General features: G+C 47.9%; 1 protein-coding gene across 1 annotated transcript; it reads left to right on the top strand.

Annotated features, from left to right (window-relative positions):
* The first annotated feature begins 5639 nt into the window (after positions 1-5639).
* Positions 5640-22547, top strand: LOC132585479 (cysteine-rich venom protein piscivorin-like). The gene is made up of 7 exons (XM_060257417.1): positions 5640-5763; positions 8963-9073; positions 10965-11055; positions 14240-14385; positions 19973-20067; positions 21043-21131; positions 22420-22547. The coding sequence occupies exons 1-7, from the start codon at positions 5704-5706 to the stop codon at positions 22545-22547; spliced, it is 720 nt and encodes a 239-aa protein (XP_060113400.1). The 5' UTR covers positions 5640-5703.
* The last annotated feature ends 1676 nt before the right edge of the window (positions 22548-24223 follow it).

Below are 24223 nucleotides of genomic sequence, written 5' to 3'. Positions count from 1 at the left end.
AGAAAGCGGGGGGGGGGGGGGAGGGAAATATCTGCTGGGCACTCCATTATTCCCTAGGGAAACTCATTCCCATAGGGTATAATGAGGAATTGATCTGCGGGTATCTAGGGTTCGGGGGGGGCTGTTTTTTGAGGTAAAGGCACCAACTTTGCAGCATAGCATCCAGTGCCTCTCCTCAAAAGTCCCCTCCAAGATTCAAAAGGGCTGGACCAGGGGGTCCAATTCTATGAGCCCCAAAAGAAGGTGCCCCTATCCTTCATTATTTCCTATGGAAGGAAGGAATTGAAAAGGTGTGCCGTCCCTTTCAATGTGATGGCTAGAACTCCCTTTGGAGTTCAATGATGCTTGTCACAGCCTTGCTCTTGGGTCCACCCCAATGTCTCCTGGCCCCACCCCCAAAGTCTCCTGGCTCCACCCCCAAAGTCCCCAGACATTTCTTGAATTGGATTTCGCAACCCTACCTGTTGAACTTGCTTCAACTACCTCCCGGCACAGTTAACTCTTCCTCCCAACCCAAGACATTGCTAGCAAGGTATTCTGACTTCTCACATTAGCTACAAGCAGGGCTTTTGGTGGGCAGGAGCACACCGGAGCGGAGTTCCACCTGGGCTGGCCAGGACTCCAACTGGCACACTGGGGAAGGCCTGGGGAGGCATCTATAACCACTTCCCTGATGACTTCAGCCTTCCCTATTGTGCCCACTGTGGTAGACACACTGGGGAAGGCACATGGGAGATCCTGCTGGGAGCTCCTACTGAGAGTCAGTTTGCTGTAGTGGTTAAGTGCATGGACTCTTATCTGGGAGAACCGGGTTTGATTCTGCACTCCTCCACTCGCACCTGCTGGAATGGCCTTGGGTCAGCCAGAGCTCTCATAAGAGTTGTCCTTGAAAGGGCAGCTGCTGTGAGAGCTCTCTCAGCCCACCCACCTCCCAGAGTGTCTGTTGTGGGGGAGGAACGTGAAGGAGATTGCAGGCCGCTCTGAGACTCTGTCCTTGAAAGGGCAGCTGCTGTGAGAGCTCTCTCAGCCCCACCCACCTCACAGGGTGTCTGATGTGGGGGGAGAAGATATAGGAGATTGTAAGCCGCTCTGGGACTCTGATTCAAGGAGAAGGCGGGGTATAAATCTGCAGTCTTCTTCTTCTTCTGCAAAAAAGGGCCCTGCCTACAAGACTTCCAAGGAACTAATGAGTTCTTCCAGAACTTCCAAAAATGCCGACCAGTCCTGATGTGGGTTTGGATTTTTTGCTGCAGCCCGTTCCAAAGTAGGAAGTGTTCCTGCTATATATACACCTCTTCAAGCCGGTTTAGGTTTAATTCCCAACTGCAGCTCATCGGAGGACACCAAGGGGGCCACGCTTGAAAGGTAAATTATAATAACCCTTTATTGTAAATGACAAAACCCTATTGGCTGAATTAACAGTTCACGTTCGAAGCTACTACCAGCTGGCGGCTTTCAAACTTGGTGGTTTTAAAAAGAAAATCCAGCAAAACAAAAATACAAAAATGCAATTTAGGACTGGTCTTCAGATTGGGAAAGTGTTTAATTCCCCCCATTCTCCAGGCTCTATTATCCCCATTTGGGAAGAAAAAAAAAGACCTGAAGTTCTTAGCAGGACACCTCTAGCACCATCCAAAGCAGATGATACCCTTTCTCGTTCATTGGCTTCAATGGATTTAGAGAAATTAGGGTTACCTACTTCACGGAGGGGGATGGAGATTTACAATCGGAATTATAATCGACCTCAGCCCCGCTGAGAAGAGGAACGCGAGAGTGGCGTAAGGTGAGTGGGAAATCGGTCTATCTGTTTGCAGTGGCTTTAAAACAAGGAAGCAGGTGGGGCGGCCCATATTCGCTTGAGCCCTGCAGAACTTGGGAGCTAGACAGGGTTGATCCTCTTCAGTGCTTGGATGGGAGACCGTCAAGGGAAACTGGGGCTGTTGTGCAGAAGAGGGCAAATTGTAAGTCACCTCTAAGAACATAAGAGAAGCCATGTTGGATCAGGCCAATGGCCCATCCAGTCCAACACTCTGTGTCACATAAGAACAGAAGCCCTGTTGGATCAGGTCAATGGCCCATCCAGTCCAACACTCTGTGTCACATAAGAACAGAAGAGAAGCCCTGTTGGATCAGGCCAATGGCCCATCCAGTCCAACACTCTGTGTCACATAAGAACAGAAGAGAAGCCCTGTTGGATCAGGCCAATGGCCCATCCAGTCCAACACTCTGTGTCACACAGTGGCCAAAAAAAACCATCAAGCGGTCCAACCAGTGGGGCTAGAAGCCCTTCCACTGAGCTCCTCCCAAGCACAAGAATACAGAGCAGCACTGCCCCAGACAGTGTTCCAACGATAAGCTGTGGGTAAAAGCCACTGATGGATCTCTGCTCCATATGCTTATCCATTCCCCTCTTGAAGCTGTCTATGCTTGTAGCCGCCACCACCTCCTGCGGCAGTGAATTCCACATGTTAATCACCCGTTGGGTGAAGAAGGACTTCCTTTTATCCGTTCTAACCCGACTGCTCAGCAATTTCATTGAATGCCCACAAGTTCTCGTATTGTGAGAAAGTCCGTTCTCTAGTCCATTCTCTCCTGGAACACCCCGTGGTTGGGGTTGCCATGAGTTGGTTACTGCTCAGTGGCACTTTTATTCAGAACCGTAGCCAGGATTTCATGTTCGGTGAGGTCCACAGCAGGATTTGTTGTTTTGGGGGGGAGGGAGGTCAGGGGACCACCCAGTTTGGTGGCCTTGGGCTCTTGGCACTGTAAGCTGCCTTGAGTTCCACAAGCTAACCCCCCTTCGCCTGGGCAGTCTCAGCAGCTCTGCTCCCCCCGCCCCTTTCTTATGTGCCCCTCTCTCAGAGAGACAGAGATAGTAACTGGACTGCCTTTACAGGCAGGCAGTCGGCCGATGCTGTGCACATTGCACTGGTTACCAACTGAGTACCGAATCCGCTTCAAGGTTTTAGTATTGACCTTTAAAGCCTTACGCGGCCTGGGACCGACATACTAGTCGGACTGCCTCTCCCCATGCGAGCCCCGAAGACTGTTGCGATCGGCCAACCAATATCTCCTGGCCATCCCCGGCCCAAAGGACATCCGGCTTGCCTCGACCAGGACCAGGGCTTTTTCGGCCCTGGCCTGGTGGAATCAGCTCCCTGTGGAGATCCGGGCCCTACCGGATTTACTTCCGCTTCGTAGGGCCTGCAAGACGGAGCTGTTTCGCCAGGCCTTGGGTTGAGGCAAGCGGATGTCCTTTCATTCTACTGCTCGTACCATCCATTGCCCTCCCCCACAATGGGCTATAAAACTACAACGAGCCGGGATATTTGTTTTATCTGAAATATGTGCCTGCCCGCCTATGCATACTTTTTGTAGCTTTGTTTTATTGGTATATTATTGAGTCATTACTGTATTTTAATTGTTTTGTTACGACTGTGATCCGCCCTGAGCCCGTATGGGAAAGGGCGGAATATAAATCGACCAAATCAATCAATCAATCAATCAATCAATCAATCAATCAATCATTTTGACTCCCCTCCACTTTACTCTGCACGCTGCGTTAGGGAAGGAGAGAGAATAAAGCAAAAACACCAGCAGCAATGCTACTGCATGTTTAGAGTGACATTGAGCAAAGGGGACGGACTGCGTGCCCTCCAATGGGGGTGCCATACAGTTGGAAGGGGAGGGGTTTAAAAGGATGGGCCTGGCCCCAATGTAGCCATGGACCTGCTTCAATTTCTTTAACACGAGGAAGAAGAAAACGTTTTGAGAGTTCCGATCCTGCTCCATTGGTCTCAGTTTACCTCTCACAGTTCCACTTAAGAACGACGATGGAAAACATCAATGCCGTTTCCCCCTTCGCTTCTGGCTTCTTATGTTCTATCAGGAACACAGATGAACATAAGAAGCTGCCTTCTTCTGAATAAGACTCTGGGTCCATCAAGGTCAATATTGTCTACTCAGACTGGCAGCGGCTCTCTAAGGGTCTCAAGCTGAGGTTTTTCATGCCTCCTTGCCTGGACCTTTTTAAAGATGGGGATTGAACCTGGGACCTCCTGCTTACCAAGCAGATGCTCTACCACTGAGCCACTGCCCCTCCCCAAGCATATGAACATATGAAGCTGCCTTCTACTGAATCAGACCCTGGGTCCATCAAAGTCAGTCTTGTCTACTCAGACTGGCAGCGGCTCTCCAGGGTCTCAAGCTGAGGTTTTTCATTTCTCCTTGACTGGACCCTTTTTAGTTGGAGATGCCGGGGATTGAGCCTGAGACCTTCTGCTTACCAAACAGATGCTCTACCACTGGAGGAGTTGGACAGTCCTCGTTTACTTTATAAAAGTTTCCGCGAATTGCCTGCAGAGATTAGTCAGTGCATTAGAAACAGAGTTGGTCTTCTGAGTAGAAATCTAGCTCCTCAAAGAGGCCTGCAGGGGCTTTCCTACACAAGTCACAAATCTTTTAAAAGTTCTATGGAGCACAGTGAGAGATTATTTAAAGCCATCTCTGCACAGATTCTTGACAGCAATGGTCTTCTGAAAGGCTCACGGTCTGTCCCGGCTGCAAGCTCACTTGGGTTTGGGAAGCTCTGTTCTGCTCCAATTATGTGAGTTCATAAAGTACACACGGTAGGGTTGATAGGTCTGTTTTGGAAAATACCTGGAGACTTTGGGGGTGGATCAGGGAGAGGGTGGGGTTTGGGGAGGGGAGTGGCTTCAGCATGGTACAATGCCATAGAGGCCACCCTTCCAAGCAGCCATTTTCTCCAGGGGAGACGATCTCTGCCAGCTGGAGATCAGCTGTGAAAGCGGGAGATCTCCAGGCCCCACCTGGAGGGTGGCAACCCTAGTTGGCAATCTCCAGGTGTCGACTGGAGCTCCCCTGTGATGACAACTGATCTCCAGGCAGCTCAGATCAGTTCACTGGGATAAAATAGTCACTTTGGAAGGTGGATAACATGGCATTATACCCCAATGAAGCCCCTCCCCTTCCCAAATCCCGCCGTCCTCAGGCTCCACCCCCAAATGTCCACATATTTCTTAACCCAGAGATGGCAACCCTAATTTATGAGATCAAGATCTCCATCAGAAAGTGAGTACCGGGAAGAGGTGAGGAGGGACCCTGGATATGGGGAAGGACAGTGGCTCAGCGGTAGAGCATCTGCTTGGTAAGCAGAAGGTCCCAGGTTCAGTCCCCAGCATCTCCAACTCAAAAAGGTCCCGGCAAGTAGGCGTGAAAAACCTCCGCTTGAGACCCTGGAGAGCCGCTGCCAGTCTGAGGAGACAAGACTGACTTTGGTGGACCCAGGGTCTGATTCAGTAGAAGGCAGCTTCATACGTTCATATGGAAAACACTGTTGTGTGGATCTTATACCGTTTTCGCACACAGCTTACCTAGCAGTCATAATCCTGTTCCCTCCGCAGTGTCCGGTCGGATTTCCCACCATCTGTGCCGAAGTTACAGGAAGTGCCGCAGCTTTTGCATAGCAAACGTAAACTGCTAAAACCCAGTTTACGTTTGCTACGCAAAAGCCGCGGCACTTCCTGTAACTCCGGCGCAGATGGTGGGAAATCCGACAGACGCTGCGGAGGGAACAGGATTGTGACTGCGAGGTAAGCTGTGTGCGAAAACGGTCTTAGTACTCAAATGCCTTAAAGAAGTGAAGATCCCAGGACTATATGCTGGTCGTTTTTCTCCCTAGAAATGCTTCTTCTCGTCACACTCCTTCTCTTGGCTGCTCTTGTGGACCAATCTCTAGGAAAGGTACGTGCCAAATACAGTCTATGTCAGACCCGTGATTGCAATATCTGTCAGGGATGTTTTTATCAAGAACTGCCCCTTTCTTGGGACGTCACGAGTTTTGGAAATGCTTCTCCATCAGCACTTCTGACCCTCCTTATTAACCACATTGTATCAACCATTATTAATCAAATTTCAAAGGGCCAAGACTCTGTATGGGGAAAGAGAGTAAGCTAGCAAGTCTATATTGTAGGCTTGCCAATTCAAGAAATATCTGGGGACTTTGGAGTCAGGAGACTTTGGGGGCGGAGCCAGGATACTTTGGGGGGGTGGAGCCAGGAGCAAGGTTGTGACAAGCATAATTGAACGCCAAAGGGAGTTCTGGCCATCACATTGAAAGGGACCGCGCACCTTTGAAATGCCTTCCCTCCATAGGAAATCATGAAGGATAGGGGCACCTTCTTTTGGGGCTTATAGAATCGGACCTCCATGGTCCAATCCTTTTGAAACTTGGCGGGTGGTTTGAGGAAAGGCTTCGGATGCTATGCTGCAAATTTGGTGCCTCTGCCTCAAAAAACAGCCCCGCCCTAGAGCTCTAGATACCTGCGATCAATTCTCCATTATCCCCTATGGGAATCACTCTCCATACGGAAGAATGGAGTGCCCAGCAGACATTTCCCTCCCCCTCTCAGCTTTCTGATGACCCTGAAGCGGGGGGAGGGCCTCCAAACCGGGGGATCCCCTGCCCCCACCTGGGGATTATATAGTACAAAGGAGTAAACTCGATGAAGATATGACAAAAACATGAAAATTCAAATAGCACAAATATACGACGCTATATTCAATTGCTCATAGCAAAACCACAGCATGTGCAGACATATATACACCAAGTCCCAGTCCACATATTACAATACTCCAAATTCTTGTACTTGAGATGCAATTTTCCATATCTTGTGAAAAATCATGGAGAACAAAAAATGGAGACTGGTTTCGGCCACGCCTTCCTCAATCATTACTCACAACGCAAATCACGGCGTCCACCTTCTCCAGTTCAACAAACGATCATTCGCTAATTGGGGCCCAGTTCTACTCTGCTGACGGGCAACGGCTTGCATTGATTCCACAGAACTGGAGAAGTGATTTGCGTTCTGAGTAACGATTGAGGAAGGCGTGGCTGAAACCGGTCTCCATTTTTTTCTTCTCCACGATTTTTCACAAGATACGGAAGATTGCATCTCAAGTACAAGAATCTGGAGTATTGTAATACGTGGACTGGGACTTTGTGTATATAGGTCTGCACATACTGTGGTATTGCTATGAGCAATTGAATATAGCGTTGTATATTTGTGCTACTCAATTTTCTGTGTTCTTGTCCCACCTGGGAATTGGCATCCCTACTATATCGAGAGCTGTAAGATTGTTTGGTGGCTGTATTTATGTTCAGGTAGCGCTTTCAAGCGCCCTGCCTTCAGGGCCAAACGAAAGATGGCGGCACTCTCGTAGATGCCACAAGAATGCCACTGCCATTTTAAAAAGGCCACAAAGGTCTACGTAGGGCATGGGGGAACATTTTGGCACTTGATAAGGAATGAGGGGGAGGGGACGCTGCCTCAGCCCACTATAGCCCTTGTGGCATTTTAAAATGACACTTTAGCTCAGGCCAAAGAAATCGCCAGGGTTTTCCTGCTTCCAAAAAAGCTCTGTTTATATCATACAACTGATGTTCAGATTGTCGGTGCGGACGCTAGCAGAGTGAGCGGTGTGATGAGCCCGACACTGAGCTCCAGGAAAGAAATCAGCCAGACACCTGCAACTAGTGCCAAAGTAGTGTATTTACATTATATACAATACGTGCTCTCTAGTGCAGTCCAATATGTCTATCACAGGATCAAAACGCTCCGCCAGCAATTCAATTCTCAGAAAGAGACCTGTGTGTTGCAGACACAGTTCATTTATAGTCCAGTCAGCCAATCCTGGCATTGCATTGTCATGCTGACTCAGCAGGTTCCTTCACCTGTCCTCAGCCGGCTCAAACCAGCCTGCTGATAAGGTCACTGTGACCTAGCATGCCGGCTAGATCACCAGCTGTCATTGCAGAGCTGTCAAAGCTGGGTTAAGATAGATTCTTTCTCCAACACAGATTGGTCAGATATAGGATGTAAAGCTCTGGTCTGAACACCCCAGGCTAGCCTCTGAACGGGTGTTTTTACACTGACAGTTTGTGACTCTATCACCGCATTGGAAACTCACCTTTTACATTACCTAACGTTCTCACAACTGTTTTGCATCGTTGCTGCCCGAAGCATCTACATTTGTTTCGGTGAGATGAGTTCTGGCGTTGTTGCTGCAACGTTTTTCTTGAAACTAGTTTTGATCCGGTTCTTTCTCTACAGGCATTTCAAACGTGTATTGTAGACGTTTTCATGCGTTTCAAAGACTCCTCCAAAAGCCACAAGGTGCAGTAATTTGCATGAGAACTGACAGCACTTGAAACTTTTACGTATCATTGCTTGCATCATCTTGTAATTTAAATGTGTATTGTTTTTGCAGTGTTGACACGATTTCCAAGCAATCGTATACATTTAACTAAGCACTGGTATTCCGTCTGCCCTCTGATCAGAGACCCCTCCTCCCAAATTGAAATATAGAAGTTTGGCCACGCAAAATGAGTGCAGCAAATCCACCAATGTAAAAGGAAAATAATTAAAGCGGAACGATGGCAGGCAATTTGAAGACTTTAAAACTCTGGATCAAACTGAATGTAAAAACACCCATTGTCTCTTGCCTCGAAAACCCTACGTTGTCACCATAAGTCAGCTCTGTCTTGCCAGTACTTTCCATTTGATGTAAACCAGTACATTGATGTAAACCAGGGGTTTTTTTGTAGCAGGAACTCCTTTGCATATTAGGCCACAGACCCCTGATGTAGCCAATCCTCCTGGAGCTTACAGTAGGCCCTGTACTAAGAGCCCCGTAAGCTCTTGGAGGATCGGCTACATTGGGGGAGGGGGGCGAGGGGCTTGGCCTCATATGCAAAGGAGTTCCTGCTGCAAAAAAAGCCCTGGTGTAAACAACAGCCAAGATCAGGATTTAAACATCACTCGATATGAAATGTATAATATTAGTGCTTATTACACTCATCGTAAATAGAAGTTGGCAGTTCCTCTTGTCAAAGATGGGTCTATGGCATTTTTCTTATGCTCATTAGGATGAAACAGAAGAGGAAGAAGTCAAAGGGAGTGGTGTACCTCTAGAGATCCGGAAGGAAATCGTTGACAGGCACAATGAGATCAGAAGAAAAGTGAATCCATCTGCCAGAAACATGCTGAAAGTGGTAGGCTGCGGTCTGGGAGATGTTGTCTTTTACAATGGTCACAGAATCATAGATTTGGAAGGGACCTCCAGGGTCATCGAGCCCAATGCCCTGCACGGTGCAAGGAATTCACAATGACCTAGGGCTTTTCGAGGGGCCAGTCATGGTTCTCTCAGCACTCCTTGGAATATTAGGCTACCCTCCTTGCTCACGCCATTCCTGAGCCTCCAGCTTATTTTTTCTCAGCTCTGAGGGGTCGGAGGAGCTCCCCTGACCCCCCAGAGCCGAGAAAGAGCAGCGTTTCCCTTCCCCAGCAACCTCAGGATGGGGGGAACATACCAGGAGCCAGAGGGGGGCCCAGCTGACATTGCAGCAGTGTATGTACATCACTTCCGATGTGACCCAGAAGTGATGTCATCACGCAGCGACGTTGGGGTGGCGTTCTGGTATGTGGGCTAAGACTCTCAATCAGGGGTCGTTTTATAGAAAAATAGGTGGGGGAGCTCGTCCAGGGATTGTTATGCAGCTGCACCTACTATTCAGTAAGATTTTGAATAATTCAATGTATTCATCTTCGGGTCCTTGACTGCCTTTCACGTGCATGTTGCTGTAATTGAAATTGCAATAGCCAATGGTTTTATGCAATAATTTTTTACTGTACTGGGCTGTACTGTACTATTCAATGGGCAAGGTGGGAAGGAGGAGGTGGAACCCTCAGAAAGGTTCAGGAGCTGCACTCCCGTGAGCTCCTGCTGAATCCGAGGCCTGCTCTCAATGAATTTGCCTTCTACCATAGAGTTTTTGCTCAAATATACCAGAGTGGCACCCTGATGTTGCCAATGTGATGATGTCACTTCTGGGGCATGTTGGAAGTGACCTAGACATCACTGCAACATCAACTGGGCCTCGCTCTTTTGGGGGATAAGTCTCCTTCACTGGCCAGCTAATCAGGGGTGGGGTGACCTGGTGGCAGGAGATCCCCAACCACATCTGGAGTTCTGGAAACTGTACAAATGTAGCATTTTATAAAGTTAAACCAGAGAAGAAGAAGAGGAGGAGGAGGAGAAGACTGCCCTTTCACTCGGGAGTCTCAGAGCAGCTTACAGTCTCCTTGCTTTCCTCTCCCCACATAGGGCTGCCAACACACCAGTTCGGGTGGGGAATCTCCCACCCAGGAGGTTCTCAGCCCGCTGGCCCGCAGGGGGGAACCTGCCCCTGCGTCCCTGGCGCGATGATATCCCCTGGAAGTGATATCATAAAATTGGCGGCACTTCATGCGGGGTCGCTTTAGGTGTTTCCGGGAAAACTCTATGGTTTTCTCAGACACTCTAGCCATTTGGGAGGTAAAACTCTATGGTACAATAGGTGCAATAGAGTTTTAACCTCCCGAATAGGTAGAGTGTCCAGGAAAACCATAGAGTTTTTCCCGGAAATGCCTAGAGCGGCTCCGCATGGGCACCGCCATTTTGATGATATCTCTTCCAGGTGATGTCATTTCATCGTGTGCGCATCACACACGCAAATGTCCCCCGCCGGGGGATGAAGAGGACTGGGCAACCCTATCCCCACAACAAACACCCTGTGAGGTAGGTGGGGCTGAGACAGCTCTGACTGAGAACTGCTCTTGAGAGGAACAGCTCGGATAGTACTGTGACGGACCCAAGGTCACACAGCAGGTGCATGTGGAGGAGTGGGGCATCATACCCGGTTCTCCCAGCTTAGAGCCCTGTGCTCTTAACCGCCACTCCGAACCGGCTTAGAAAATGAAAGGTGGGGAAGAGTCTGTCTGCTCCTTGCACCAAAAATAGAGAGATTTTTAGAGACTCAGTCAGAAATCTGCACGTCATTGAATCCAAGTCGTTGGCATGGTCTAAGTACAATGTGATATTTCTTCCCACCAACACTGCTACAGGTATGGGATGAGGCAGTGGGTGAAAGAGCCAGACAATGGGTCAATCAATGTAAGCAAGAGATGAGTCCCAAAGACAGCAGAGAAGGAAATGGTAAGTGTTCTGAAGAGATGGAGGGCTGTTTCCAGGGGTCGATTTGTAGAAAAAGAGGGGCCAGAGCTCATTAGCACAACTCATTTGCATATGCCACACATCCCCTGACATCTCCAGAAGGGGTACTAAAGAGCTCCGCTCCTGTGCTAGGGTTGCCAATCCCCAGGTGGGGGCAGGGGAACCCCAGGTTTGCAGGCTCTCCCCCCACTTCAGGGTCATCAGAAAGCGGGGGGAGGGGGGTGGAGGGAAATTTCTGCTGGGCACTCCATTATTCCCTATGGAGACCAATTCCCATAGGGAATAATGGAGAATTGATCTGCGGGTCTCTGGGTCTCTGGGAGGGGGGCACCAAATTTACAGCACAGCATCCAGTGCCTCTCCTCAAAACGCTCACCAAGTTTCAAAAGGATAGGACCATGGGGTCCAATTCTATGAGCCCCAAAAGAAGGCGCTCCTATCCTTCATTATTTCCTACGGAGGGAAGGGATTTTAAAGCTGTGCGGTCCCTTGAAATGGGATGGCCAGAACTCCCTTTGGAGTTTAATGATGCTTGTCACACCCTTGCTCCTGGCTCCACTCCATGTCTCCTGGCTCCACCCCCAACGTCCCCAGATATTTCTTGAATTGGACTTGGCAACCCTCTCCTGTGCACTCCTAGCCAAAACGAGGCCTGGCTGTTTCACAAACAACACAGCCCCCCCCCCTCCCCCAAACCTGCTCAATATGCCCCTTATTCAGTCGAAGAGAATTGACTTCTCTTCTGGTCCCATTGGTTCCTGTTAAACTTTTCTGTGTTAGGCGGCTGTTAGGAATAACTAAAGGACGGCATCCCTGCTAGAACGAGTGGTCTGTCGGATATGGTCTGAGAATCTCCCAAGAGAATCAGCTCATCCATTCAGAACATTTTTATAGCCCACCTTTCCCTGGGCATGGCAGCACCCAAGATGGCTCTCAAGGAATGCAATACGAACCCGATAATCATTTAACAGAATGTTAAAGCCCATAATGAGATACCTCAAATCTCGCACCCGCTACCTTCAGGATGTCTCGTAAGCTTCAAAACATAGTGGTGTATTTAGGGTTGCCGAGACTAGATTCTGGGAAGGAAGAGGAGGGAACCTAGAAGGCAAGGCTCTTTTTCTAGCACGAGCCCCTCTGCATATTAGGCCATGCCCCCCTGATGTAGCCAGTCCTCCTGGGGCTTAGTGCAGAATGCAGCTAGTGCTGAACACGGTGACCAGGCTGCTATTAGGGTTTCCCAGGTGGGAGTACATACAGCGGGGCTGCAGGAACTGCCAATAGTATACTGGATTCGCTACAAGGTGCTGGTTATTACTTTTAAAGCCCTATATGGCCTAAGACCTGCTTACCTTCGGGACCGTCTCTCCCCACGCGTTCCCTAGAGGATACTTAGATCTGGATTCCAAAACCTATTAGCAGTCCCTGGTCCGAGGGAGGCCAAACGAAAGACCACCAGGGAGAGAGCCTTCTCGGTAGCAGCCCCCTACTGGTGGAACCAACTGGCGGAGGAAGTGAGGGCCTTGCGGGACCTCGCCCAGTTCCGCAAGGCCTCTAAGACCGCACTCTTCCAGTTGGCCTTTAACTGACGCTGAGCATTTGTATTGTAGGGGAAATTTAAGAAATACTGTTGCCACTGAAACTATACAACATCAAGGATGCTAGCACCAAATTGCTTTTGATTGTTTTAATTATGGAATGTTAAATTTTATACTATTGCTGTGCATTTGAATTGTTTGTTGTGGTTTAATGTCGTGAGCATCCCTGAACCTGCTTTGGAGAGGAGGGCGGGATATAAATCGTATAAAGTATGAAGTATAAGTTTACAGTAGGCCCTGTACTAAGAGCCCTCAGGGGTGTGTGGCCTAATATGCAGAAGGGCTCCTGCTAGAAAAAGAGCTCTGAACAGGTATAATGTCATAATGCCCCACATCCAAAGCAGCCATTTTCTCCAGGGGAGTTGGTCTCTGGATTCTGGAGAGCAGTTGTAATATCAGATCTCCAGGCCCCACCTGGCAGTTGGCAACCCTACCTAAGCTTCAAAACTTGTTCTGTATTTAGGGTTGCCAATCCTAGCTTTGGAAACTCTAGCATCGCTTCTTCTTCCTTCTTCGGTTGCCATGTACCTTCTGTTGGTGGCCAGACTCCACTATCCCCGCAGGTGCTCAGTCACATGGCCAAGGGGGAGATGGGGAAGAACATCGGCAATGTGTTGATGTCACTTCCCATGGGAATCCAGAAATGACGTGAATACCACTCTAGGAATCTTCTCAATCTCTATGGTAAAAACCACAGAAATCTTGATGTATCAGTGATGTCACTTCCAGGTTCCAGCTAGAAGTAATCTTGATGCGTCACGAATGTCTTTTCTCGCATGTCCCACTCTGAAAGTTTCCCACAGGTTCCCAGCATGCATTTGGCAATCCTATAAACTCCCATGGGAGTAAGCCCTATTGAACAGACCTGAATAGGATCTTGAGTACACCTATTTAGGACTGCTCTTTCTTCACTAATTTCAGGGCCAGATCTACGGAGGGCAGAGGGGGCACCTCCCCTGGGTGCTGTCCAGGGTGGTGGTGGACCAAATTGGGTGCCCCCGGAGGGCGGGTGGGGGAAGCAATAGAGGCACCACCGATCAGGGGGCCCTTGAGTGCCCTCTCCTCCTTCCAACCCCCCCCCCCCTCACTTTTCTCTTTCCTGGGTTACCAGGAAGAAGAAACGGGCAGGGCGGCATTTGCTCTGTCCTCAGCACTGAGGACAGAGCACACCCACCACACCGTCCCCACTCTTTCTTCTTCCCTGGTCTGTGCACAGACTTGGGAAGGAAAAAGCGGGGGCATCGTGGAACAATTGCTTCAAACTTGGAGCTGAGGATGGAGCAAACGCTGCTGTGCCACTCCCCGCCCGTTTCTCCTTCCCGGGTCTGTGCACAGACCCGGAAAGGAGAAAAGGGGCTGGCACCTGTGTGTGTGGGGAAAAACTGGGGGTGGTTTGCCCACAGGGGTGGGGGGGCACCTTCCCTGGGGTGGAGGGCACACCCCATACTGTTTCTTGAGTGGGGTCCCCCATTTTTTAGCTCTGCCCCCAGTAAAAAATTAAGTAGATCCGGCCCTGCTCAATTTTATCGACTGAAACACGCCCCCCCCCTCAATTTCTTTGTTTAAAGGTACTATATGCGGCGAGATTATATTTCAGGCCAATTACATCAACTCCTGGACGGAAGTGATCAAGTTCTGGAATGGAAAAAAAGCAAATTTCAAATACGGTGTTGGGAAGATTGATCCAGGAGTAAACATATATCCCTATACGCAGGTATGACCACAACTAACATCTGCTGAGTAACATTTTTGTTTTTTCTTGGGGGGGGGGGAATGATAATCGTTCATATCTTTTTCTGCTCCCCCGTTCGTATTTGAGACTCCAATAAACCAAACAGTGAAAACAGCAGGCAAAACGTTCTATTCTCTGGTGCCCTACATCAGGGCTCTTCAACATGGTGCCAGTGGGTGCCACGGCAACCAATGGCAACATTTTCAGTGCCTGCTTTAGAGGGTGGGCGGGTCCATGTGTGACTTTTGCCCAGCAAGGTTTTTGATTGGCTCCCTGTGGTTTGATTGTCTGTGTGGATTTTTTTTTTTTTAAAAAAAACATTGCTTTGACAGCAGCTCCCACCGCAGAAGGGAAGCCATTGGAAAGTGGACTCTATGGCAGGTGTGTTGAATTAATTTATTATGAGGGCAGGATCTGACATAAATGAGACCTTCTCGGGCCGGGCCGGGCTGTGTTGGGTCAGACCATGTGTGTACCTATTTAAGATTAGGTTGCAGAGATATAAACTTTTTAAAAGACACAGATAAACACGATTAAAGATTTTAATTTTTTTTTTTTTAAATAGAAACTTAAAATAAAGGCATGCTTAAAACATTAGCACTTGTTGGTCTTAAAGGTGCTTTCTTTGTATTTCTCCTGTGGGATCCAGGGAACTGGGCAAAAGAAGCTCTGGCTCTTTCCCAGGGGACCAGGAGGGGGAGGAGCCTCAACCAATGGAGAAAATAGAGGCTTTGCTCTGTAGCTCCTGTGTGTAGGCTTCCCAAACCCCAGCAGGGGATCCCCCAGTTTTACAGGCTTTCCTCCGCCTCCTCAGCTACCATAATGGCCCCTTCCTGGTGGAACCAACTGCCGGAAGAGGTAAGGGCCCTGTGGGATCTTGCTCAATTCCGCAGGGCCTGTAAGACAGTCCTCTTCCGGCTGGCTTACAACTAACCGGCACTTGAAACTTGAAACTGAGTGTAGTTTTTATAAGACTGCTGTATGTTTTTAATGTTTTAACTATGTAAACTGTGTGATATGTTTAAATTTTAACTATGTAAATTGTGTGAAATGTTTAAATTTTTATATTCTTATGTTAGATTTTATATGCTGTAAGCCGCCCTGAGCCACCTGGTGGGAAGGGCGGGATACAAATGACAAATAAACTAAACTAAAATACCATGCAGCTTTAGGTCTTGGGCAGGTTTAGAAACCTGCAAACAGGTCCGTTTCAAAATGTGTGCGTGTCTGTGTGCCTTTAAAGTTGAGCAGGAAGTCCTTCATGGGAAGGGTCAGCAACACAGTCTCTCGGCTTGTTTTGCTTTTGTTTCAGAGCAACTCTGTGTGTGTGTGTGTGAGAGAGAGAGAGAGAGAGAGGGAGAGAGAAAGAGAGAGGGAGCAGGGTAGCCCCTGTTCTTTTCAGATGTCATTGTGGAGGAACCAGACCCAGTAAGTGTGTGAGTGTGTGAGAGAGAGAGGGTTGCCAATCCCCACGTTTGGAGGCCCTCCCCCCTCCGCTTTAGGGTCATCAGAATGTGGCAGGGGAGGGGGAGGGGAAACGTCTACTGGGCAATTATTCCCTATGGAGAACGATTCCCATAGAGAATAATGGGAAATTGATCCATGGGATCGGGGGCTCCAGGGGGCTGTTGTTTGAGGTAGAGGCACCACATTTTCAGTATAGCATCCAGTGGCTCTCCCAAAAATACCCCCCCAAGTTTCAAAATGTTTGGACCAGGGGGTCCAATTCTATGAGCCCCAAAAGAAGGTGCCCCTATCCTTCATTATTTCCTATGGAAGGAAGGCATTTAGAAAGGTTTGTTGTCCCTTTAAATGTGAAGACCAGAACTCCCTTTGGAGTTCAATTATGCTTGTCACACCCTTGTTCCTGGCTCCGCCCCCAATGTCTCCTGGCTCTCAGGTATTTCTTGAATTGGACTTGGCAACCCTACCTGTGTGATTGAGCAAGCCTTGCAAAGCGAGGTGAAATGCAGAAGGAAGGAAGCAAGAGAGGGAGAAGGAAGCGGACAAGAACCAGTGGCTCGGGGGCCTGATTAGGCCCCCAGGCTGCATGTTTGACACCCCTGCTCTATGGTATTATACTCCCATCAAAGTCCCTCCCTGTCCCAGTTTCCACCAGCCCCCCCCCTGCCAAATCCCCAGGTATTTCCCAACCCAGAGCTGGCAACCTCACCTAAGAGGTTTTTCACGTTTGCCTGAAAACTCAGGGTTGGATCCGGAGAGCCACAAGCAGGAGTTCAGGTCAAGGAAGGGACCTCCTCGCTGATTCGATCAGAAAGTTCAGCAATTACAGTTTGGGCAGAAGCCGGTTCGGCTTCCACAAATACACCACAAAATACAAATGTGACAAATATAGGTAGCATACAAGGACATACAAGCCAGGGAACAGGATTGCCGCTGGGTTAACGTATGCAATTTGGACAGCGGGGTCGATGGTGGCACAAAATGGAAAATCATGGAGGGCATTGAGGATTTCCACCTCCTGAAAGCCAATTCTACCAATTCGTTATCTTCAAATCCAGCACTCTCCAAAACGTCTTTGCAGGCTTTTCTGGTCACCTAAACACACACGCACATGAAAAAAGAGCAGCAATAAAAGCATAAAGGCAGCCTAGCAGAAAAAGCTGTTTTAAAAATTCCGTTAAAGCAGCATCAAAACTGCAGCAATAAAATCATACCCCAAGATTGGCGTTAAGGGCTTTGCTGAACTCTCATTTCCCTCACTTGTAAGTTCCCGGTTCTTTGAGTGTGTGTGCGCGCGCGCGCTTTATTTTGCATGTGTTTTGCTCTCTCTAGTGGTCGATTTCGCTATCACACAAGTTTATGTCCAGCATAAAAACCTGTAGTTTAAATATGCAGCGAGATAATGCCAGACACAAACCTGTGTGATATCTGATTTACCGCTAGGGGGAGCAAACACGTGCGGAACAGGAAAAGAACTCTGAAGAAACAGGAACTTAAAATATGAGAATGTGGGAAAGCCCTAAGGATTCTGTTAGGATCAGAGATTATTATTGCCAGGATGATGTAGTGGCTGAAGGATCCGGAGTGGTTAGAATCTGGAAACCAGCGCTTTTTTGAGTAGGAACGCACTGGAGCACCGTTCCGGCTGGCTTAGCACCGGGTGTATGTGGCCTAATATGCAAATGAGTTCCTGCTGGGCTTTATCTAAAAAAAAAAAAGCCCTGCTGGAAATCCAGGTTCAAATCCCTACTCTGCCATGAAAGCTTGCTGGGTGACTATGGCCCAGTCACGCACTCTTGGCCTAACCTACCTCATGAGGTTGGCTGTGACAGTAAAATGGAGGAGAGGAGAATGATGGAAGCCACCCTGAGTCTTCAATGGGGAGAAAGGCAAGGTATAAACAAAGTAAACAAAGAAACATTATATAATTACCACTAGGGGTGGAATTGTAGCAGGAGCTCCTTTGCATATGAGGCCACACACCCTTGATGTAGCCAATCCTCCTGGAGCTTACAACAAAAAAGCCCTGTAAGCTCTTGGAGGATTGGCTACATCAGAGGTGTGTGGCCAAATATGCAAAAGGAGTTCCTGCTACAATTAGGGTTGCCAATCCCCAGGTGGGGGCAGGGGATCCCCCGGTTTGGAGGCCCTCCCCCCCGCTTCAGGGTCGTCAGAAAGCGGGGAGGGGGGGAGGGGAGAGAAATGTCTGCTGGGAACTCTGTTATTCCCTATGGAGATTTATTCCCATAGAAAATAATGGAGAATTGATCTGCGGGTATCTGGGGCTCTGGGGGGACTGTTTTTTGAGGTAGAGGCACCAAATTTTCCGTACAGCATCTAGTGCCTCTCCCCAAAATATCCCCCAAATTTCAAAACAATTGGACCAGGGGGTCCAATTCTATGAGCCCCAAAAGAACATGCCCCTATCCTTCGTTATTTCCTATGGAAGGAAGGCATTGAAAAGGTGTGCCGTCCCTTTAAATGTGATGGCCAGAACTCCCTTTGGAGTTCAATTATGCTTGTCACAGCCTTGATCTTGGCTCCACCCCTAATGTCTCCTGGCTCCACCCCCAAAGTCTCCTGGCGCCACCCCCAAAGTCCCCAGATATTTCTTACATTGGACTTGGCAACCCTAGCTACAATTCCCCGCCTGATTACCACGCTCTCTGTTCAATCAAGGGGTGGGAATCACACTGAGAATTTGGTGCAGGAGTATCCTGGCTTTGAAAAAGCCAGTACTGATTTGATTCATGTCATGGCAATCATACAGCCCCTGCTCTGCTGCCAGGAGAGGCACGAACCGCACACATGCAAGAGGAGCATTCAGACTGCTCCTGTGTGTGCCGGGTGGGTGCATTGCATGCTTCAACAGCCAGGAAATGCACCCTGAATGCACGTTAGAGATTTGCCACTGATAAATTCCCGGTAGCTATTCAATCCGGCCCCATCCCATCCTAAAACAAGGCAAGGCAAGGCAGAAGAAGAAGAAGAAGAAGAAGAAGAAGAAGAAGAAGAAGAAGAAGAAGAAGAAGAAGAAGAAGAAGAAGAAGAAGAAGAAGAAGAAGAAGAAGAAGAAGAAGAAGATTTATATCCCGCCCAGTACTCTGAATCTCAGAGACTCAGAATGCTCACAATCTCCTTTTACCTTCTCCCCTCCACAACAGACACCCTGTGAGGTGGGTGGGGCTGAGAGAGCTCTCCCAACAGCTTCCCTTTCAAGGACAACTCTGCGAGAGCTATGGCTGAACTAAGGCCATTCCACCAGGTGCGAATGGAGGAGTGGGGAATCAAAGCCGGTTCTCCCAGCTAAGAGCATGTGTACTTAACCGCTACACCAAACGGATGGGACTTGGGGGACAGATATGTGTGTATGCGATTGTGCACATTAAATCTAGAGGGGAGCCTTGGCTAGGTTAGTTATTTAGTTAGTTTACCTTTATTGGCATTGCAGATAAAAAAATCATTACATTAAATAGAGAGTTCAGCAAAGAATGAGCCATAGATTAAAACCACCCATATTAAAATATTGCAAATTTACAATATATCGCTACGTATAAGAACAGCAGAATATAAGAACTTTACCACAGGGTCAGTTATATTATCTTCCACGTTGTTAAGCGAAAAACACAATTTGTATGTATCAGGAAAATCCACAATATAGGATTAAACTGGGAATAAAATGTTTTGTCGAACTTTGATATAATAAGGGCATTCTAACCACATGTTACTGATGTAACTAACACGAATTTGAACAGACTTTGGTGGAAGACAGGAGGGCGTGGTGTGACTTTGTGCATAGGGTTGCAAAGAGTCAGACTCGACGGTGCGACTGAATAACAGCAATAAAACGTGTCGATATTTCCACTAGAAAAAGGGCAAAATCCATTGGCAAAGGGTGTACCCTGGATTCTTCCGGTTAAGATTGCTTTTTAATTTTTTTTTTAAATTTATAATAAATTTTATTTACCAGTTAAGATTGCTGAAGGTAAAATATGAAGGCTTGGCTAGGTCGTGCCAAATCTCTTGTGTGATCTCACCCTAAGAGCCTAAGAAAAGGTATCAGGCCCTGATGTAACATGGGTGGTTTTCCTTTTAACATTCACAGTTGATTTGGTATAACTCATACCGGGTTGGATGTGCGGCAGCTTATTGTCCAAACACCAAATTCCCTTACTTCTACATCTGCCAGTACTGTCCTGCGTAAGTATAAATTTGGAATGCACCCTCTTTTCTAGACTCCGGCATACAGTCTGATGCCCGGACAGAGCTTCTGTGAACATATGAACATATGAAGCTGCCTTATACTGAATCAGACCTTTGGTCCATCAAAGTCAGTATTGTCTTCTCAGACTGGCAGCGGCTCTCCAGGGTCTCAGGCTGAGGTTTTTCACACCTATTTGCCTGGACCCTTTTTTGGAGATGCCAGGGATTGAACCTGGGACCTTCTGCTTACCGAGCAGATGCTCTACCACTGAGCCACCGTCCCTCCCCTGCTCTCCAGGGTCTCAAGCTGAGGTTTTTCACACCTATTTGCCTGGACCCTTTTTTGGAGATGCCGGGGATTGAACCTGGGACCTCCTGCTTACCAAGCAGATGCTCTACCACTGAGCCACCGTAACTCCCTAACACTTATGAAGCTGCCTTCTACTGAATCAGACCCTCTTGGGTCCATCAAAGTCAGTATTGTCTACTCAGACTGGCAGCGGCTCTCCAGGGTCTCAAGCTGAGGTTTTTCACACCTATTTGCCTGGACCCTTTTTAGTTGGAGATGCCGGAGATTGAACCTGGGACATTCTGCTTCCCAAGCAGATGCTCTACCACTGAGCCACCGTCCCTCCCCCTTCTGTGTCCTGGATCGGCTCCATTCTTTTCCATGGAATAATCAGATCTGTGAGCAAAAAAGGGGAACACTTGCCCATCTCCTGAAAGTATAAAGGAAATGAAGTGTTGCCCCCTCACTTTAGTTCTAGAAGAAGAAGAAGGTATTGGATTTATATCCCACCCTCCACTCCGAAGAGTCTCTGAGCGTTGCACTTTCAATGGCGGTTGAAAGGCCACTCCGTCCTGTCATCCTCGTAAAGTTAAGCTGTCAAAGTAATTCCTTGTGGCCTCTCATGCACCTTTTATGAACTGTGCTTGGATCATCAATTGGACGGCATTGCTTTGTGATTTCAGAGGGAACTTCGACCCTGACTTGGCAAAGCCCTACAAAAAAGGCCCGGCCTGTGGAGACTGCCCTAACAATTGTGAGAAAAAACTCTGCAGTAAGTTATCGACAATATAGATGGTCTCCTCTGAACAACTGTAACCTTCTTCGAAACTGGTTTGCCAACTCTGGGTTGGGAAATTCCTGGAGATTTTAGGGGCGGAGCCCGAGGAGGGTGGGGTTTTGGAGTGGGAGGAACCTCATTCAGATATGATACCATTCAACCTCTTCTTCCAAGCAGCCATTTTATTTTTTTTAATTAATTCTTTCTTTTAAAAAAGGTAGAAAAGGAGAGAAAAACTCAAAATCCAGCAACTAATAAATCTCCTCTGGACAATTATAACCTTCTTCCCAACAGGTTTGGGTTGAGAAATTTCTTTTAAAAAAAGTAGAAAAGGAGGGAAAAACCTCAAAATCTAGCAACTAATAAATTTTAAAAAGGAAAAAGAAGAATAAAAACTCAAAATCTAGCAGCTAATAAATTTTAAAAAGGAAAAAGAAGAAGAAAACCTCAAAGTCTAGCAACTAATAAATTTTAAAAAGGAAAAAGAAGGAGAAAAACTCACCACAGGGTCAGAAAGTGGGTGCGTGGGGGGAAATGTCTGCTGGGCACTCCGTTATACTCCATGGAGACCGATTCCCACAGAATATATCCCGCCCTCCACTCTGAAACTCAGAGTCTAAGAGTGGCTCACAGTCTCCTTTCCTTTCCTCCCCCACAACAAACACCCTGTGAGGTGGGTGGGGCTGAGAGGGCTCTCACAGCAGCTGCCCTTTCAAGGACAACCTCTGCGAGAGCTATGGCTGACCCAAGGCCATTCCAGCAGCTGCAAGTGGAGGAGTGGCTCTCCACACCAAACTGGTGCCACCTCAGCGATGCCAGAGGATGGGGTGAGTACGGGAGCCAGACGGGAAGCAGATCTGCACATTTGGACTTGATTTTTAAATCTGCGACCCGGCCTTGTGTCGGCTTAAACTGCCGATCTGGACCCAGCTTTTGTTCAGGCAAGGGTTCTGTAACACGTGGCCCATACAGGGGTGGAATTCTAGCAGGAGCTCCTTTCCATATTAGGCCACACACCCCTGATGTAGCCAATCCTCCAAGAGCTTACAAAAAAGAGCCTTGTCAGCTCTTGGAGGATTGGCTACATTAGGGGTGTGTGGCCTAATATGCAAAGGAGCTCCTGCTAGAATTCTACCCCTGGGCCCATATATCTTTTAGATTGACAATCAGCCCAGATGGTAGCATTACTGACCCACTGTTCTGAGCACTTCAGAATAGAATGGAATAAAACCAAGGGTGTCTCTCCGTATTACGTGTCTAACTGTGGTTTGGTTCCTTCTAGCCAACCCGTGCAAGTATTCGGATGCTTCCCGAGACTGCAAGAGAAAGAAAAGGATGTTCACCTGTCAGAACCCTGCGTTAAGGGAGGAATGCCGAGGCACCTGCTCTTGCAAAAAAGAAATTGTATAGCACGCCCACGAACACTAGTCGACCAGTCACGAAAAAACTGCTGTTAACGGAAGAGGTCAGAAAGTCGGCATGAAAAAGAGGAACCCCCCCCCCCCATTCCATACCCCTAAAACTGGTCATAGGTTAGCCTTTAATTGATTGAGATATAAGAACATAAGAGAAGCTACATTGAATCAGGCCAATGGCCCATTCAGTCCAAAGCTCTGTGACACACAGTGGCCAAAAAGGCGCCATCAGGAGGTCAATCAGTGGGGCCAGGACACTAGAAGCCCTCCCACTGTTGCCCCCCCCTAAACTTCAAGAATACAGAGCATCACTGCCTCAGACAGTGTGTTTCATCTATATTTTGTGGCCAATAGGCGCTGATGGACCTCTGATCCATGTGTCTATCTAATCCCCTCTTGAAGCTGTCTATGTTTGCAGCCGCCGCTACCTCCTGTGGCAGTGAATTCCACGTCTTAATCCCCCTTTGGGTGAAGAAGGACTGCCTTTTATCCGCTTTAACCCGACTGCTCAGCAATTTCACGGAGTGCCCACCAGTTCTTGTATTGTGAGAAAGGGTGAAAAGCCCTTCTTTCTCTACCTTCTCTGTCCAATGCGTTGTTTTGTAAACATCTCTATAAAAAAGAGCACCGCTAGAAGTTATTTGCAAAGAAGGGAAGAGAAATTTGCTAACCCATCAGTTCACTTAATTTCCACCCACCCCCCTCCAGGGTGTCCATATCGCTGGTTCCGATGACTGAGTGTTTAAATGTTATAGTGTAACAGTCAGATGGTTGGTTTCCCAGGCCAGATTCTCTCAGTGGTTCCAACTGATTAAAAGAGACCATGTTCGAACCTGTAACTTGGTTGATGTCCCCGCCCCCTCCCCTAACCTCAGAACAGCCTTTATTTCAATTCAGTTCCAAATCTTGCCAAAAGCTTTGTTAGCTGGATGTTACTCACAACCACCACCGGCTTCCTATCTTTGCCTTTGCCCAGGTTCGGTTCCAAAGGGTGAATCACGCTCCGTTTTATCCTGCCCTCTTTCTACACAGAGCCCGGAACCAAGTTTCTCACAGCTCTTTTCGTGGGCTTAATTTTCTCTCTCTTTCGACTTAGAAAAGCTGCTTTTTCTTCTCTCAGACGCTGGTCCATTTGTCTCCGATAGAGTGTCACTCTTTTGCTTTAGATGCAGGCGGGCAGCTGTGTTGGTCTGAAGCAGTTGAACAAAGCAGGAGTCAAGTGGCGCTTTTAAGTCCAACAAAATCTTATTCAGAATGTAAGCTTTCATGTGCTAAAAGCACACTTCTTCAGATGCTGGGGATCAGGAATCCCCTCTTCTGAAGAAGTGTGCTTTTAGCATACGAAAGCTTATGTTCTGAATAAAACTTTGTTGGTCTTAAAGGTGCCACTTGACTCCTGCTTTGTTCAACTCTTTGCTTTAGCAGCCAAGAAAATACAGGCTAGAACTGCTTCTAAAGAGGTCAGTGCTTTTGCTTGATTTGTACTTTTGGGTTAGTTTGTTTTAATGCTGCTGTTTATAATCATGTAATATGTTTCAGATTGTAATGGCCTTTGGCCACAGACAATAAACTTACTACTACTACTATATTTTTTTTTAAAAAAAGAAAATGCTAAGTATTTAAATATTGGCAACTGACTACCAAAATCACTTTAGATTTCTGTTCTGGTTA

The sequence above is a fragment of the Heteronotia binoei genome, chromosome 1, assembly GCF_032191835.1.
Source record: "Heteronotia binoei isolate CCM8104 ecotype False Entrance Well chromosome 1, APGP_CSIRO_Hbin_v1, whole genome shotgun sequence".
NCBI classification, from domain to species: Eukaryota; Metazoa; Chordata; class Lepidosauria; order Squamata; family Gekkonidae; genus Heteronotia; species Heteronotia binoei.
Note: the sequence above shows the minus strand (reverse complement) of the source record. Positions and strands in the feature narration are given on the sequence as shown.